Source organism: Scophthalmus maximus, chromosome 10 (genome assembly GCF_022379125.1).
Source record: "Scophthalmus maximus strain ysfricsl-2021 chromosome 10, ASM2237912v1, whole genome shotgun sequence".
Classification (NCBI taxonomy): Eukaryota; Metazoa; Chordata; class Actinopteri; order Pleuronectiformes; family Scophthalmidae; genus Scophthalmus; species Scophthalmus maximus.
This window is the reverse complement of record NC_061524.1, coordinates 14675151-14694402: the sequence shown is the minus strand read 5'-3', so window position 1 is coordinate 14694402 and position 19252 is coordinate 14675151. Positions and strand designations below refer to the sequence as shown.

At 43.1% G+C, this 19252-nt stretch overlaps 1 protein-coding gene across 2 annotated transcripts in view; it reads right to left on the bottom strand.

Moving 5' to 3' along the window:
• LOC118284242 (Kv channel-interacting protein 2) overlaps window positions 1-17226 on the bottom strand; it is an 82105-nt gene extending 64879 nt beyond the window's left edge. The window contains exon 1 of one of the 2 annotated variants that reach the window (XM_035606993.2): window positions 16832-17226. In XM_035606993.2, coding sequence (XP_035462886.1) covers window positions 16832-16904 — 73 coding nt within the window. In that variant the 5' untranslated portion in view covers window positions 16905-17226. The remainder of the gene's footprint in view (window positions 1-16831) is intronic. The other variant, XM_035606998.2, reaches the window with a different exon arrangement.
• Between the last annotated feature and the right edge of the window lie 2026 nt (window positions 17227-19252).

Genomic DNA, 19252 nt, shown 5'->3' with positions numbered 1-19252 from the left:
GAGGAACATGGGGGAATAGAGAGTGGTTGTAGTCATTAACAGCCATAGGCAGTTGGCGTTACAGAGTCTCATAAAGTAAAGGGGGAAGAGCCCTCTGAAAGGAATCGGCCTCTCAGGTCCACACAACTTGCAGCCATGAAATCTGAATGAGCTCCATGAGTGTGTCTGCATGATATCTGTCAGTGTTTGTGTGTATTTGTGTGCCTGCATGCGTGAAGTTATTGTGTGTGTGTGTGTGTGCGTGTGTGTGTATATGTGTAGCATGCCAAATCATTGTCCCCCTGTCTCCTAGTGTGGGAAGAACTGAGGGAAAGAGAGACCCCTCGATCCCAAATCCAAACTGCAGCTGGCCGAGGGCGATAAGACAAACAGGCTCCCCCCATCCGGACGGAGCTGAATGGGAGCAGAGGAGGGGGAGAAGAAGAAGAGTGCAGCTGAAGAGAGAGGGAGGTGTATGGCAGAGAAATGTCACAGTTTTATAAGATTCACAAACGGACTGTGTGTATGTCTGTGTACATTTCCGCGTGAACGTGTGCATGTGTTTGAGATCATACTTTCATATTGGGACATTAGCCAGAGCCATTACTGAGTCTGATTTCCCATCTGTGTTTTACTTTTAAAAGGTGCTATACTCAAAACGCCGAACTCCATCAAGGTCAGGAAAACACAGACATGACAGAAAAAAAGAGAATGGCAAGAAGAATTATCCATTTGTTAATCTGACAACTCAAGTTTGACTCACACCTAGTGGGAGTCGGTGAAGGGAACTGGCCTATTATGTTCTGAACAGCGCATCTTAAGAAAAACAGCGTTGGCTGCAAAAAGGTAGGAAGAAACTACAATGCATGAAGTTCATTTGAAGTTCAGCTTGGGAGAGTGTGACAGTAATGTCTGCTGAGTGAAAACCCCAACGTCTTCATCGGTTTCACATGATTTCCCCTCGGAGGTGGTTATTAAAGCTCTGATGCACGGGCATGCATTATGACATCATCGAACCATCTTAAAAGTGACTTTAATGGTGTGTGTGTGTGTGTGTGGTAGCTATGTGATTGTTTCCTAGATGATACAGGTGATATATCTGACTGAGGAGCAGCCAGGGCACGATGCTGAACATCCGTGGTACAGTATGAAGGAATTTTTCTGTGACCATAAGAAATAACCTGGAACACACAGCCTTTCTGCGTGCGAGTGCATGCCACCTTGTAACTCTGACTGCACTTGAGCGTATCACGTCCGTCCATAATACAACATGAAAAGACCTCCTGCTTCGAGTGAGGTGTGTGGAAACCTCTGCTTTGACACTCTGACACAGCAGCTGTCTTCCTGTTGGCAGACAGCAGTCGCCGTCGATCTGGCTGAGGGCAAGGGGGCTGATAAAGGAGCTGGGGAGGAGAACAGAGGCGAGGGGATTATTGTCAAAGCTTTGCTGTCATCGCCCGCCACAACGCAGGTCGCATATTCAGCGGAGAACGAGGGAGAGGGGAGGGAGGAGGATTTCCTCCTGAGCCGAGACGACCCACACTTGGATTAACGAATGGAGAGGAACGGTGCCATCAGCATTCCAGAGGCTCCTCAAATCCATAACACACATCATTTCATTTTTGTTCCAAGTGAGAGCACTGACCAGCACACGCACATGAGAATCAGGGTGCGGTTTTTTGAAAAAAAAAAGGGGGGGATATTTCGATCATTGTTAACGGGAGTGGTGTCCACCGCCTGACCTCTGGCATCGGGTTAGGGTTAAAAAATAATTCAGCAGAGGCAGGAATATGTAGACCAGAAAGGTGGAAATCCCACGCATCGCACCCTGATAATCATCATCATCAGGGCGGTCAGAGTAGCTGCCAAAACCTTTCGTCACCTCCCTCTAGTGTGCACACGCCCCCACACACTCAAAGTGGCTATTTATGAGATCCGCCCTTTCATGTTAAGGTGGTTTCGCCCGTCCCAAAGACTTTACCCAGTTCTCCTATCACTGCTCATGCTAACAACCCTAATTTTTCTCTTCTATTTATTACAGAAAAAGCAAGTTACACTTAAGTCGTTACTTCCTACACGAGACATATTTTTCCTTGGAGAGACGCCAGGGAAAATGCATATCTACAATACTATTTCTCAAATTATAGAAAGGTTGCACTAATAAACACATGATTACTGATGATATTTAGTGACCCCATGCACTGTGGAGCGAGTACGCCGTCGTGCATAATCAGTAACCAGCAGCGGGAGCAGTGCCCATCAACAGGCTGACTTCGGCTGTTCTTATTTCAAAGTTTGAGCCATTATAAAAAAAAAACACAAAGTACCAATCATTGCTTATTAGAGCAGAGCGGTAGTGGAGTCCTCATTGTTCCATTCTATCTTTAGACTTCCTGTCTGACTCAAAGGCACAGGGACGAGCAGCACAGGATTGTCTAAGACGCTGCTACGATACGAAGACGGAGAGGGAACAATTCATCTCTGCCGCTGTAAAGGCACAGCCAAGCAGGAGAGGCGGACTTGGGAAAGTGGAACAAACACCTGACTTTTTTTTTTTTCTCTCTCCCCATCTCTGTTGAAGGCATTATACCACACATATCAACACCCACACAACCCCCACACACTAACAATCTGTTGCAGGTTGTCCATCATGTGTGTGTGTGTTTGTGTGTGTGTGTGTGTGTCACAGACTGACGGTTAAAGGAACGCAAGAGATGGAGAACTGAGGAAAAGGAAGGTGCATTGGTTCCCTCTGTTACAGCGTTAAGGAAATCTCTGTCACTGACTGAAGCGCACCAACAACACTCTCCCAAACATACGCACACACACACACACACACACACACACACTGTCCTGAACTTAGTCCCACTGTACTCTGGTCCTTGGAGGAATCTTCCATATAAAATCTTCATGGGGGAGAGCTTGCATTAGATATGAATCACATCAAAGTGTGAAGCCAAATCCAGTCTGCACTGACTACATGTGACACGCACACGCACACACACAGCCAAACGCATCCTTGAATGTGCAACTATGAAGCAGGTAGAAAGATGAACAGTTTGGAGAAAAAAAGAAACAGGCGGTATAAGAAGTGAATCCTGCTTCATTAAGCTGACTAGACAGGATTTTGTATATATCATTACAAAAAAAACATTTATCAAGAATATTAGGAACTTCTATACAAATTCATACAGTGCATGACCCTATTCCCTTCTGCCAGTTTTGGTTATACTGCACTTCATCCAAAGACAACATGAGAGAGGTGCTAAAAATATTTCACATAAGCATTACGCTGACACAAAGCCACACTAAGAGGCAAGGCGAGTGGTGACAGAGACTCTTTTCTAGCTGCTTGGAGGCGCTGACACAGAGCAGCTGCGGTATTATGGCTCTGAATCAACAGATCAATGGGCATCGGTCTCACCTGTGTGTGTGTGTGTGTGTGTGTGTGTGTGTGTGTGTGTGTGTGTGTGTGTGTGTGTGTGTGTGCGTGCGTGCGTGTGTGTCTGTCTGAAGTGACTGATGGTTGGAAACCTCTACTACTTACTAAATAGATGCTGAATTAGTCCATAAAACTTTGATCTGGATCACTGCCTGCCTGGAAAGCCTGTTAAAAATGCAGGAGATGATATCAAAGCCTTCCAAGTTTGAAGTTAAATTCATTTTTTGTCAACAACAAAATAACCCTGACCTGACAGAGTGTAATCTGAGATTATTTAATTGCTGTTGTCAATAATCTGTGTTTGTGTAGCCCAGTGTGTTTTTGTCTGGCTGCCTGCCTGCCCTGATGGCATTCAACTGCATGTTAGATATGGGGGGTTTCTGGAGGTCTTTGATATAACTGGGAGAGGTTCAGAGAAAAGAGGATCTAAGGCCTGATGGCTCTGTTTTCCGTTTTCGTACCACGATCACCATCATAGAGAGGAAATGACTGAGGGCCTCTAGAGATGACTTCTGTCCTCATCTCTGTCTGTTTCTCTCATCCTTCTCTTCCTCCCTCTTCCTCGCTCTCTCACACACACACACACAACGATCAGAGATGATTTTTTACCATATGCCCAGGAGTTAGAAAATGAATACACCAACATTTGTCAATGTGCCGATATAATTCGTTTTTTCCGCATTAATAAACTGTGCCATCACTGCAATCTTCCCACGACAGACGAGCTTATCAAGTAAACAATCAGACAATAATTATCACAGGTTGTGTTAAAATGTACACTGTTTTGTTTGTTCTGTACTAGATTTTTCAGCATCAATATTTGGAAGTTCAAAACAATATGATTCGGAAATATTGGCAGACAGTCAGATTTTTTAACAAAGAAATATTTCGATTAGGATAACTTTTTTTTTCTAAAGCACTGTGACAAAAGATGTACTTAGCATAATTTCTTACAGTTGATAGATGCTTGCTATTTCTTCTTATATGTGCGCTGACATATATACTGTTACAGATTTATCTTAAGTAAAAGAATATCAGTTGCTATGAGGGCCCGGAAGATTTATCAGTCTAAGTCTATTCTTGTCCACGAGATTATAAAAGGTACAGGTCAAATAAGTATTGTTATTTTCTCTTTGCCCAATTTCTGTCGGCCTATGGTCTTCCATCAATTCAGGAGGTACTGTATACAAAAGTTCTGCTTCTTGTGATTTAAGACACCTAAAATGTAATTAATTTGATAAAAAAGTGCCAAAAGTGCCAGCACAGTATGTGCTGTGCGTGTACGTGTGTGTGTGTTTGTGCTCATGACAGTCAGCATGCGTGGATGTAAATGATGCAGCTCCCTCCGTGGGTGGTTTGCTGCAAGCCAAATTTTTAAGGCTTAAGAGCACCTGCTGTTTCTTTGTCAACTCAATTTTTGCACAGTTTACTGAAACTGAAAACAACAAGGACAAAACGTGATATGTATTGCTGTTTCCTGTTAAAAGAAAACCCACAAACAGCAGCCTGGTAATTACTGGTGTCTGGTCTCTCGACACAATATTAGAAAGCAGGTTGGCTTCACAACTTGATGATGAAAATAGCTCCATCAATACACAACGTATAGATGGATACAGAGAGGTGGAGTTAACATTAAAAGGGCATTAATAAAAAAAATAATAATAACATATAACCTGATGGGGAGTGAACATATGTGCATGCAACATCTTATTAACATCTAATCTTAGGGACGTTGGTCTGTGATTATGTTTGCATTGTCTTTTTCCCCCTTTTTGGCACTCCCCACTGTTAACAGACTGAAAAGTTAAAAATGTATAACTCTGGAATGACATTAAAGGGCAGCTTTGTTGCATTAGAAATGATTCAGACTGGAAGCAAACCAGATGGCCTGTCTATAATGTATTTGTTACTTCATAGCACAATTCATGAAGGGTAACATTTTCACTTACATTATTTAGCCTATGCTATTATTTTCTCTCATGGCATGTTCTCTGAGGCCGAGTCTTCTCCCGCAGATAACGTCTTGACAGGCAGAGAGACTCCAGTGTTCACCCTGCTGCCCTCGCTGAACTGAAGGGCTAATGTGAATAAATCTCTATTAGTCACACACACACACACACACACACACACACACACACACACACACACACACACACACACACACACACACACACACACACACACACACACACACACACACACACACACACACACACACACACACACACACACACACACACACACACACACACACACACACACACACTTTTCCATAACTGTGCCCACTAAAGTCATGACTTTTGCCCACCCAGGCATGATAGCTGGAGCTGAAACTACTAACTTCAATCACCTTTTCCACCTCTGAGGAGAGGAGGGATCATCAATGATTCTACCTCTTATTCACGACACTACCTCTCATTCATAAAAGCGTAGTGTGTAAAAGAGGAGAAAGTGGAAGAGGGACGAAGTCGGGTAGAGAGCGAAGGTGAGAGAGGAGGTGAAAAGAATCGGCAACAGACTCTAATGACACCTTAATGTCATAATCTACTCGGGAATATCAATGAGATATTATATTGTTCACACTGACACGACAATGCAGCGCACTCGACAAGCAGGATGTTTCACTGTACTGCCCACAGATTGCCCAAGCTCCAAATGTGACTCATATCACTACGCTCTGAACAAAACGATTCAAACTTAAACAAGTAACAAGAACAATGGATGCTAATTATTTGGTGTTCAAAGTATGTTCATAAAAATTGTAATAATTTGGGTAAAATTGAGTGTTTAAAACTAATCCCAGACTCATGGCCACACATATTTGGATATGAAATGGCTCTATCAGGATATAAGATTTTGGTCATATCGCACAGCAGAGTACTAAGTTGATCCAAGCATTACCTATCAAATCAGAATCATTTCCAATAATTGATTGCCCTTGGTACGTTTTGAGATCTGATATGACACACTGTTGAGTGGTAGCCTTATCAATGTTCATGCAACACCTTGCTTACAACTTTAAAAATTAGATGATCAACATAAGATTTACATTTTTTAATTAAATATGTATCTGACATAATAACTGTTGTACTTTTGAACAGCTTTTTCGTAAGCTACTCGCTTCAAACACAGAAGGTTCAAATTCATAAAATAGCATGTCGATAAGTTCAAATTCTTTATGCAACATGGTTCGATGTTTAACTGGGAGATTCTGACAAACAAATAAGAAATCAGGTAGATTGTGTCACCGAAGAAGACTTCTCCCTCCTCCCTCTAAAGACGGAAGAGTGTTGTTTGTTGTAACAAACAATCTTTGGCCAGGCATAGACCCCAGATTTCAGACAACACAGTAACTAAACATTGTTCAAGTTTACATTTTTGCCTTTTAGCAAGGTATGGTATTGATTTTAATCAGAAATTGGTGATATACTCTGCTGCCCCTATATTTAAGTGGCTCATCCTATGGTCAGTAAAAGCTAATAACGAAAAACGTATTACCTGAATACAATCTTAGCTATTAAGAGTGTGCAAACAAGAGTCAATGGGAGGTTTGGAAGTATTTTATCAATCTAGATTGAAAGAGCTATTTGAAAGTAATTTATTTCCTGTTGCAGGATACTGCTTAAGAATCCATAACATTACATCGAAGGGGAATTTCATCATGACAGCCTTGACATAAATAATGCATTAATATTCCACCGTGAGGCCAACAGAATAAACAACAGGAATAAATTAGTAATTAGATTGGGAAACGGAGGAAAGAAGGAGTAAAGGGGAGTGATGGAGGGGCCTGAAAACCCCAAACGTCCTACGATAAACACACAGCCCCATACTACAATAAATAAGAACATGATTGGCATGTCAAAGCATTGTGAAACTTTTAAAGGAGTATTAACACGCATGAAATGAAAGTTTAATTAACTGTTCCATTCCCCAAACTGTGCTTGTCCCGCTCAGAGAGGAGAGTCAGGAGTGTGATTACACACCGTCAGTAATGTCTGCTTTGATGCCAAAAAGCCAGCAGAGCCTCTCCCAGTCCTGGGCACACAGGAAGCAAACAACAGGCCCATATTTCAGCGCATGCATTTCATGCTGGCCTCATTAATAATCGTTACCCAGTTTAATGACTTTCTCAGAGTGTGCATCAGTACGAGCGCACCGTCTCCTTAATTCACCCTCATTAGGAGCAAACATCTTGTGGTTGTAAAGATGGAAAGATTGTGACTGACAAAAACAACAACCATGAGACAGATGCTACCCTTAAAATTTAATAAATTACCATTTTATACTTCCATGTAATATTAGTTTAAAACTGGACATTACTGCTGCTGAGAGAGCCGTGAGTTCAATATCATGCTTGGTCATGCGTGGCAAACATCACGTACAGAGAAATCATTTCTAGTTAGCTTTTCTATTTTGTTCCCTTAATACAAAAGCAAGCTACTCCCTCTGGGTCTATCCTATATTGTGTGCTTTTATTTCTACCAATCTAGAGTTAGGAAAAAAAATATATAACTACCTATAGATGGTTGCAAATTTTACCTGACTTAAGCATTTCTCCAGGGGAGAGGTAAGGAACAAGCTGTCAGGAAGAGTCCTGTCTAACAACCCGGCCCCAGTGTGTCACCAGGGACCCTGCACAGTACGACAATGGCAGCCACAGATGAAACTGCAGGTAAGATGATGCTGTGGGAAGCAAAAAAAAAAAGACTGATTGCAATAGTGCAAAACAACAGCCATCAAAATGTCTCACATTCTACGCAAAATATAAAAAGTTTCACAAGGTCCGCAAATGTAATGTATGAACGGCTACATATAAGTGATATATTCAATGTGATGAATTGTTTCTGTCTATTTTAGTCAGCCTCATCACCTCTCTCTCTCTCTCTCTCTTCACTCTATACATGATATTAGGTTTGGTTCCACCTTCGACACTAACGTCAGTGGCTGATCCAGGTCAGTAACGATCGCCCTGCTGTCACAACTGTCACTCCACCACTCCATCAAACAGGCCTGCGTGTGAGTTTCGCGTGCGTCTCTTTGTGTGTTTACGTGTGTGTGTGTGTGTGAGTGCGTTTTGATTAGTAGACTCCATTAACTCTCATGGAATTCTGGTGCCAAGCCGAGGTGCCTGGAGAGAAGCACTTATGGGACGTCAGGTTGCTGTGTGAGTAATCGGTTTACCAGCGCCAGAGGGAGATATTCAGGGGGGGAAATGGGATTTTTTGAGCCCGGCAGCAAACACCAAAAGCGAGCAGTGTGCAATGGAGATGATTAAAGCAAATGGATTTTCAAGAACACAAATGTATGTTGTTGGGGCTTCTTAAGTCTGCGTCTTTGGAATTTACAAGTGTGCAGCTTGGCGGGGCTGCCTGAGAGGAAGCACTGGCCGGTTCAACAGTCGACTCAGGACACAGAGACGCCGCTCTGTGAAGCTGAACACAAAGTTCCGAGCTTAGCATATCAACGTTTCTCAATAACCGTTTCCCACACAACTGAAATACCTTGGACCATATTGTAGCCTCCAAAGTGCAATTGGTCAAATTTCACTCCACCTTGTAACACCATTTTGCTGATTTTGGATTTTGCTGGCATCAGCATCTCTCCTGGGAGAGATAAAGACCACGTTGTCAGGAGGTGTCCCCCCTGAGAACGTGGCCTCAGGCTGACAGAGGTGCAATTATAAGGGCAGCCATTTTGGGGCAGCCTGGATAATATCAAGTTGTCCGAGAGAAATTTTGCATAGTTCAGCAATTTCTTGTACCATGGGCGAACTGGATTGTAACAAGCAAAGACAGATTCTCCAAAGTTAAATATTTGAATTAAATCAAACATAATGGCAAACATAAAAGTCTTCCACCTTGATTTAAAAGAACTGAAATTTGCCTCAGACCTGCAGTAGGCTATAGGAGTTTATCTGGAGTTTGTTCCAGATATGTGAGGATTAAAAATTGAATGCCGCTTCTGATTGTTTAGTTTTGACTCTGGGGACAGAAAACAGAGCTGTCCCACGTGACATGAGCCGTTTGGATGGTTCATAATTCAGCAGCAGATCAGAGAGATACCATTCAAACCTTTACAAAGCATTGAATGGCTGCATATGACTAAAACCAAAATCAAATCAATTATTTGACAGACAGTGTAAAGATCTGAAGACCTGGAGAGATATTTCTTGGTTGTAGTGAGGACTTGAGCAGCAGTGTTCTGAATCAGCCACAGCTGTCTGATTGATGTAAACACACCAGTACAGTACATTGACTGAAGATAAACACGTGGACAAGTTTTTCCAAATCTTGCCGAAACTATAAATCCTTTAATCCTCGGTATGGTTTTAAAGTGATAGTAGGCTGCTTTTGTAATTGTCTTAATGTGGCTGTCGCTTAGTTTTAATTGGCACTCTGGCGCATGTAATCATTGCTTTTTTTAATGCACTTCCTCTGAGCTTCTATGGTTATGTAAATTTGTCAATCACCTATTTTTTTGTTTTCCATAATCCAAGCTAGTGGGAACATGTAAATGTTGAACAGAAGAAGGCCCAGAATGGAGCCTTGGGGAACTAAGCATGTCATTTCTGTAGTACAGTAGTTCCTTTCTTCAAGTTGGATTATGTGCAAGCTGGTCGACTCTAGTAATATACTGTCGACAGGGTCAAATGCAACACTGAGATCCAGTAAAACTGAGACTGAAACCCTGCCACCATAAGTATATCCCACTGACGACCTTAACAATAGCAGTGTCAGTGCTTTGCAAAGCCAACTGTGTCTAGAGGATGGATAATTCTGTTTGTATAGAAGTCACGTTCTGGGTTGCCTTGTTTACCACTTGTCATCATTTGTGCTTAGTCTTCAAAGACTTCAACAATATTAATTTAAATGTATTTTTGAGTGTCAAGTATCTGACAAAGCTTCAACATTATTAGTAAAAGCTGAACAGCTCAACACTATTTCAATTACACCTTTCCATCAACTCACAACAGAATAATGTAAAACCTTTTACCCCTCAAAGACCATTTCAAGATTTTTCTGCAATATCTACAGTCCAAGTTACACTGCTGACTGTTCAGAACCATATGGCATCACCACTAACTGGAAATAGTGGACAACATTTAACAATAAACTCGGCTTGATTGCGCTGGTAGACAATGTGTGCACTGGAGACTTTGAGTTTATTCTGACTAGTAGTCTAATTGACAGATATTGATCAGGTTTTCCCTATGTGCTTTCATCTCTGTCTGTTTCACAGCTGTGCATGCGCATTGTGTGTGTGTGTGTGTGTGTGTGTGTGTGTGTGTGTGTGTTGTGTGAATGAGCACGGTTTTGAGCTATTGATTAGACCTTATCCAAAGTTCTGTCAGATCCAACTGCTTGATTGTAAGACCAGCTGCAGTGTTCTCCCACATGGTCATTCCTCAGGCCAAAAACCTGTGTGTGTCTGTGTGTGTGTGTGTGTGTGTGTGCGTGTGTGTGTTGTGTGAATGAGCACGGCTTTGAGCTATTGATTAGACCTTATCCAAAGTCTAAAAAGAAAGCAGGCTCCTCAAATTCCCTCCACCTGTCTCTTTATCCCTCTCTCTGCTGTGCTGTCAATCACACTGAAGTTGTTTCTCAAGAACTCGTCGATGAATGGGGTTCAGAAGACCTGTTCACTAAATTACAATCACTGTCTGCTTGTTGTTGCCGTCTGTCCCTACTTTTCTCAGACAAGATTGAAGGAAAGTTCATTCTTAAAATCAAACAAAATTAAAATAAAAATCTTACATGCACCTCCTGAACAAATCACCAAATTGTTTTATGGGAAAAAGAAAATAGGGAAAGATAGCAGCACACACTCCTGCAGACATCCTTTCCCCCTAAACACTCAAATGCAATGTCAATGGCAGTCATGTGTGCCCTTCAGACATCCTCTACACAAATGTGTACAGTTTCACGCGCTACCCCCCCAACACACACACACACACACACACACACACACACACACACACACACACACACACACACACACACACACACACACACACACACACACACACACACACACACACACACACACACACACACACACACACACACACACACACACACACAAAGTGATTCCTTATCTTCAATCTGAGATGTTCACGCTAATAATCTGTGATAACAAACAACGCTCTCTTACACACACACACACACACACACACACATGCACACAGTCAAAGAGCACAAAGAAAGGGGAGCAAGGGTTGCAACCTACATTGGAATACACAATAACACTGTTTTGGTATCTGCTGATCTCTCCTCCTCCTCCTCAAACTGATGAGTTACTATCAGTCTAACAGAGAATGGCTGAGTTAACGGACAGAAAATCATCTCCTAATGCAGATTAGATGTTCACAATGACAGCAACAAGCGACTCAGTGAATGAGACGGGACTCTGTCACACTCAGAGACACATCCCATCAGTCAATCACTTGGTCTTTGATGAACACATCTGACAGGGCAACAGCCTCAGACTGATGTTGAGGAAATAAAACTCTTGACTTGTTGTACATCTGTGATGCCTTCGAACAAAAACGTCTTTCAATTTATATTGCCCACAGCCTGTTTATTCCGACATTGGCTTTTCCCAACCAAATTCTGCTTCTCCCTCCCGTCTTCACATTGCTAACCTCTCCGTTCTCTCCCCTCCTCTTCCCCCGCTGGCTTTTATAAATGAATGTGTTTACAGAGAAGTGGGCTGGGGGGAGCGATGGGGTGAGGGGTACCAAGGGAGAGGTGAGCAGGGCTTATTTTAATTAACGATTGCCTGTAGATTCGGTCACAGATTAAAACTCGTGAGGATTGATTCTGGCTTCCAGCCCTATTAAGCTACGGGTCCCTGTGTAGCCGGAAAGAATTGGAGAGGAGGGAGGCAGGAAGAGAGGGGTCAGCGAGGGAGTGTGGTGCGAGGATGGACAATGGGGAAAGGTAAGAAGTGAAGGCTACGGTACGGAAGCACACACAGACGCAGCAAAGTGAGATGCCGAAGACACTGTTAGAGACAGAAATATATATATATATATATATATATATATATATATATATATATATATATATATATATATATATATATATATATATATGTGTGTGTGTTATATAATCTGATTTGTGAGAGTGGAGACAGAGTGAGCGGGAGAAGTTTGATAGAGTTAGAGAAAGAGAGAGGATGAGTGTGCAGCCTAAGTGGAGACTGTCAGTCAGATTATTTAGAAATATAGTGGGGACATAGTTGGAAGAAGACTACAGGAGGGGTAGTTACTGTATGTAAACTTCTTCATTTCTACATGTAGACACACTTTATGAGACACAAATCAGAATGAGAGAAGTCATGTATCAGGTGGGCAGCTCCCATATTTTTTTTACAACTATACTGATGGATTGGAGTTGTGCATTAACAGGAGAGGGTTAGCTTCTGTAACAGGACAAACATCACCTACAGACTACCAAAGAGCATCGCTGCGATGTGCCTGGCAAACGCAACCTGATTCATCATCATGGACTTTGCAATTCTGGCACTTCCAGGAGCAGCCCAGGCTCAGGAACGCGGAGAGGATCGCTGATGAGGCAATGTATGTCACACGTGTCCCGGCACATCAGATGACACATTAAATCAAGGCTTTTAATTAGTGCCGGTGGCCATTACGACTACGGCTGCAGCAACTGCCATGGTGTGAGGGTGACTCTAGACTAAACTCCCTCTGACAGACTCCATAATGAAGGTAATCATTGTCTTGGAATCATTTCAGTCTAGCTTTTAATAATAATTATATTTAAATTTTTCACCATGGGGGCTCTGCACCAGTCAGCAGGTTGGGTTGTGTGTCATGTGGGTTCCAGACCAGCTAATACACTCTCTCTTGACTATCCTCCTCGTGCGCTGGTCAAGTTGTTCCGGATATTAAACCTGATATTAAATTGCTCATTAACAGCTGTGGGTGTGTGAGAAATAAACTGTACAGAGGCTGTCAAAGGCTAAACATCTGTCCTGGAGCTGAGAGCAGTGTGAGACAAGTCAACTGTAGGAAAGAGTCAACATATTTGTTAAGTTATTAGTTAGATAAAAAGAAAACTAACACTGCACCTCAATCAACTTAATAAATTTGTGTCTGTGCAACCTCGCACATCATAGATTAAATCATTGCAACAATAATAATAGCGGAAATGGATGCCGTGTGTGCGTGCGCTTGTATGATTCCTTTTACGAGCCTGAGTGTGTGAGCTGTGCATCCTTAGCATTGTGCTGACTGTTTGAAAGTGGGCAATTGGCTCACTCTGCCAAGAACAAATATCCAGTTAATCTGAGAGATGCATATCAATGCCTGGTCTATCCTCCACTACCAAACGCAAAAAAAACAGGGTAGTGTTTGTTCATAATGTAAATTTCTATCTGAAGGTCTCCGTCCCATGAGCACAAATACACAAATACATTTTAATTCCCTGTTTTCTTCAGTCACAAAGAGTGAAAAATCTGACTGCACCTAAGAATAAATATAGGTACACGTTTAAAATGAATCATTATAATAGTACAATTATTTATTTTCATAATCAAATATGATTACGATTAGGTGACAACTACAAATGTGGTGTTTTATCCACCATGCAGTCCAACACACAAATATTTTATTCACTATCATAGAGGAAGAAGGAAACCACCAAATATTTATATTGGAGATGATGGAACCAATTTTGCTTTAAAAATGATTCACATGATTAATCAAATACCAAAATTGCAGCAGATGAACTACCTGTCAACCGATAATCATTTTACCCCAAAACACCAAAACAAATTCTAATATTATGGACTGATAGTGAGGAAAATGAATACTGACGAAGCCGAGATAATAGCTGCATATGCTTATCTGTGGAGAAGCCCTTATGTGTGCTCATTTGTGTGCGTGTGTGTGTGTGCGTGTGCGTGTGTGTAGGTGATATGATTCCTCTTGAGTTTGGCTTGTGAGGTGGAAGAGGAGATTACTGCACCACGCTTCTATAATTACCTCTCATCTCTCAGCCGGTGCTCTTAAACACAACGGGGAATGCCAGGCTACCGCGCACACACTCCGACACATGCGCGCACGCAGTGGGGCGCACGTCAGTACAATGTGGCAGGCTGAGAGGGAGTTATTTTCTAGAGGGCTACATTTCATTCAAATGGTGATTGGACACCACCCACACACTACCTTTAAGGTACACGGGTCAGCTTTGCTTTGAGCGTGCACACACACACACACACACACACACACACACACACTGTCGGTCTCTCTTGTCTCGCTCCCTCGCAGACACAAGTAGCTTGTAAGTAAGGAGAATGACTCACCTGTCCTTCCCACACAAAAAACCCACTTAAGAATCCGTTCTCACAAGTCATGCACTCACATCAAACAATATTCTTGCTCATTTTGGTGGGGATTACACGGAAAATCACTGGTCACCTGCTCTCCCTCTTTCTGCCACACACACACAATGGATCACATTATCATCAGCCGCATTTATAATATGAAAAACAGCATGAACATCAGACCAGCAGTGTTTCTCCACAGCTTGAGCTGCATCACGTCTTCATTACACAGACTCTTATTGGCGAGAGTTTAGCCTTAAAAAAACACGCAAACCATCAGGGCCATGTATGTTTTAGAGTTGACAGAGTCTCACAGAGATGAATTTACCATGCATTTCACAGCTTTGAGCGAGTCATTAAAAACTATTGCTGGGAGTTAATGGCCCCACCACACTGAATGATGGGGGGGGGGGGGGACACACAAGGGGATGATACGTTAAACAGAAAGAAAATCCCTGACACTTCTGAAAAGATTGGAGTTTCATCTCATCCACTGTCACATTTTGCTAATCATCCATAATCCGCCACATATAGTCAGGGGTGTGTTACATGGTGATCTGAAACCGATCTGAGGGCCCAAACGGTGAAGCAGCAAAGGAGAATCGAGTTGCTGAAGTGTGTTGTGAAGAGTGCTTGACAGAAGCTCAATGTTTGTCCAAGGGTGGCGGTGAGCGCAAGTGTGGGTTGGTCGACAAGACTTTACACAACCCACATGTTGAGTTGCAAAGCCTGACGGAGGCTCGTGAACACAGCAGAACATTTTTTCCTTGTTGTTTCTTTTTTAAACTTTCAGCAATTGGACTGCAGAAAAGGTGAAGCGACTGCTTCTTAACTCACCCACACATACTGTACTGCACATACCCACACTAAACACACACAAAATATTCACAGCAGAAGAGACCCACACACTGCTGCACTCACTCTCTCTCTAACGCCACACAAACCTAACGATTTCCTGGTTTAGGATTGATGTATTCAATCTGTGACAAAAAACACTGCTTAGCTGCTAATGTGCGCACTATGGCGCAAATGAGATTCCAGTGTCTCCATCTAAGCTGGAGGCTCACAGCTGTCCGGGCCTGTCCGAGATGTGTTCAGGCATAAAAGCGAGCATTTTATTAGAAGGCAGCTCGCACTTAACAGGCAAACAGTGCTCACATATGAGCAGTGGAGAGCCGTGGTGTCCGGGGAAACACCTCAAGAGTGTCCTCAAAGCAGAACATACCGGACCAGCTCTGTGGTCGCTTTGGGCAGGTTAACCCCCTGTCTGTCAGTGGGTTCATTAAAACGATATTAAAGTGATGTGTGTCAAGGCTCCTGTTAAGTGGAAGTGCTGTCATCAACATGCTCACCCTAATTACACTCTCATATACGGAGAGAAAGGGAAGGAACCCAAAAAACCCACAGAGCAGATACTCGCAAATATCAAATTACGCACACATTTGCTCGAAAAGCCAGGGCAGGTGAAGCTCGCGGTCATGTTCTCTGTACTCCAGATGGAGGCGGTCAGGTGAGGGGGTCTCCCAGGGGCACGAGCCAGGCCAGCAGAATCACACACTGTTGCCTTCAGAATTGTTCCTCGTTGACATTACGCACCACTTACGCAACGCAATCGTACTATTGGCATGCAACACTCACATTAAAAACGACTCATTGTGTCTGTTTCCATTCATTTCACCCTCACCCATTTATTCTTTTAGAGAGAGATCAACGAGTAGACATGTTGCGCGGGGTAACGCAGGGACATTGTGTCACCACCGAAGCTGAAAACTGAAGTACGACCGAGGCGACATAAACTTATAATAAAACTTGCGGTGGCGCACAACAAATAAATTGTTAATATCCATCAAAAGAAAACATTAATGGATAGCTATTGTTCGTAAGGGGGGGTGAGATGAATGGCGAACAGGCGACGACATTTCAACCGCCACTCCAACTTATAGGTGGACCGAGCACCTTGCGGATTTTCAGCTTTGCATATCATTATCATCATCTTCTTCTTCTTCTTTCTTTTCTTATGCAGGCAGCCATGCAACATTCGGACGCCGGTCCACTCACCCGTCAGCTGGTCGTAGGATCCGTCCAGCTCTCTGGAGTCCGACAGGCTTTGGTCGCGGTTTTTCGCCTTCATTTTGTCCCCTGCGTGCGTGCGTGCGTGCGTGCGCCGGAATGTGGAGCCGTGCGAGACCAGAACGATATGTCGCGATTCTGTTTCGTGAGAAAAATATAAACAGTGATTTCTTTTCGTTTCTTTTCTTGTTGCGCCCTCGCGGGGGGCGGAGGGGGGCGGGTGGCTACAGGTGCGTCAACCGTTAACAAGTCATATTTGATTCTGCGATAAATAAAGTAGAGAGAGAAAGGGAGAGGGAGGGAGTCGAGTAAGTCGCAGCTTCCAGCGTCTGTTTCTGTTTCTGTGTGCGCTCTCGGCATCCAGGAGCTGAGTGAACCAGGCGCGCTTATAGCAGCCACGCTCACTGGTGCTGGCGCGCGCGCGCACGGACTCAAGCATAAACCACACACACACACACACACACACACACACACACACACGAATTAAAGACATATAGAAAGATATAATCCACATCTTTGAGATACATTGCTATAGTTTGAATACTTTTTTGGAGACTATAACAACGGCCAAAATGTAAATGTGACAATAGTGAGTTTCCCAACATTTCCTTACAGAGGCTTCATTCATGCAAGTCTCACCCTCAGCCTGTTTCCCTGCCATTGACAGCACGTCTTTCCTAATGTTCTCTTGAGTCGAAGCTGTGTGAGATTGTGCACAGAGACATCGGCAGGAGCATAAAGGAGCACTGCTGCTGCCAGGCAGAGGTTCTGACTACATCTGATCTATAAATACTCCCTGGCTCTGGGAAGGCTTGTGTCTTTCCCTTTCCTTCTTCTCCTCCTTCTCTCCCATCCCGTTTGTCTTTGCCTCACTGCTCACTACATCATGACATTTTGGTCACAATCTGTCAGGCAATCTGTCATTGATGACACGTTTTTTCTATCTGCACCAGTCACGCTCACGATCCTTCTGTGCACCCATTCATTCATTCATTTCAGACATTAACTCTACACAAACAGTTGTAGTATTACTGTTTATGTTCATGCCCTTTGACCCCTGCTGCAGAAATGGCGTCGACTGCAGTGCACCCGCCGAGTGCTGGATTCCCTCCTCACTCAAGAATCTGCTCAGTCATTCGTACCGCTCTCTGGGAAATCAGTCGACCTCTGAATCACACACGACACCGAGAGGTTGACTGTCCTCAGATGGGACTGCCTCTGTCAAATCTGTCACTGAAATTACCATTCAAGCATTCATGACTCCCAGTGTGTCCCATGATGTTGACATGCAAATGTCCGGGCCACATACAGTAGCCCTTGACCTTCCTGTTATCATGGTGATACATCACACAGTGACAGTTGTGCAGTCCAATTCTTTAAAAAAGAAAAACAGTACAATATTGTAAATGATTGTTTTGGGTTCTGTCCAAAATGACACCGTACAAACTAGTTAATTTCAAGTGCAGGGTTAACGTAATGCTATCTTTCAAGGTGAATTAAAACATCATAATCATGAAGTCCATTTAACTTTTCAAGAGAGCCCTGCAGTAAAATCCACACATTAATGTGTTCATAACATGGCAATATGCTCTAATGTACAGCAGGTGTGGTTAGCTACGTATATGTCTGTCATCTATAACTGATATGAATTGAAGCTGGCTGCATCTGCATTTCTCTGTGATCTTTGAACTGGAACAGCATTTTAGAAATCACTCTTTGGATTGAACTGGCCATTGTGTGATTATACACCACGTTTTGAATGCATTTGTTGTTGTGTTCTTGCCTTTCACGCTGACCGACTAAACAACGTGGGTTTGACTCACTCCCCCTGGGTGAAATATGCGGTGTTTGCAAACATTAATGTCACACTCAGAGTACACACAAATAACTTTGGCCTCGGTACATTAGGGCCAACTCTGTTTGGTCACATATCTGATTATTGTCACTTGCTTTTCTTCTTTTAACTCGTCCCGCCTTAGGGCCCCATCTTACACCCGTGCACAGCGACGCGGAGCGCAAAGCAAGTGACTTTTTACTGGCATAGTTGTCATTTGTCCAGCGCCTTTGTTGTTTCAATAACAAATGACCATGAGTATGTTGGTCTTAAAATGAGGCAAGGTCGAATGCATTGGTGGTGCATTGTTTTCTTGAGGCAGTGGAAAGTTAGTGGGCTTTTCACCAACAAAAACATTGTCTGAAGTCAGCGACGCAGTATTTCACAGTTATTTTATCATCAAGATAATAATATGCACCCGCATATGTGAGTGCATGATGCGTACACACTCTGCTTGTTATGCATGGTGAAACCATTTCCTTTCCTACAATTAAAAGAGCAATCCGCCAAGGTGCAAGCGCACGTGACATTTAAGGGACTGGGAGCTGCCATGCTGATTGGTTTATTTCATGTTA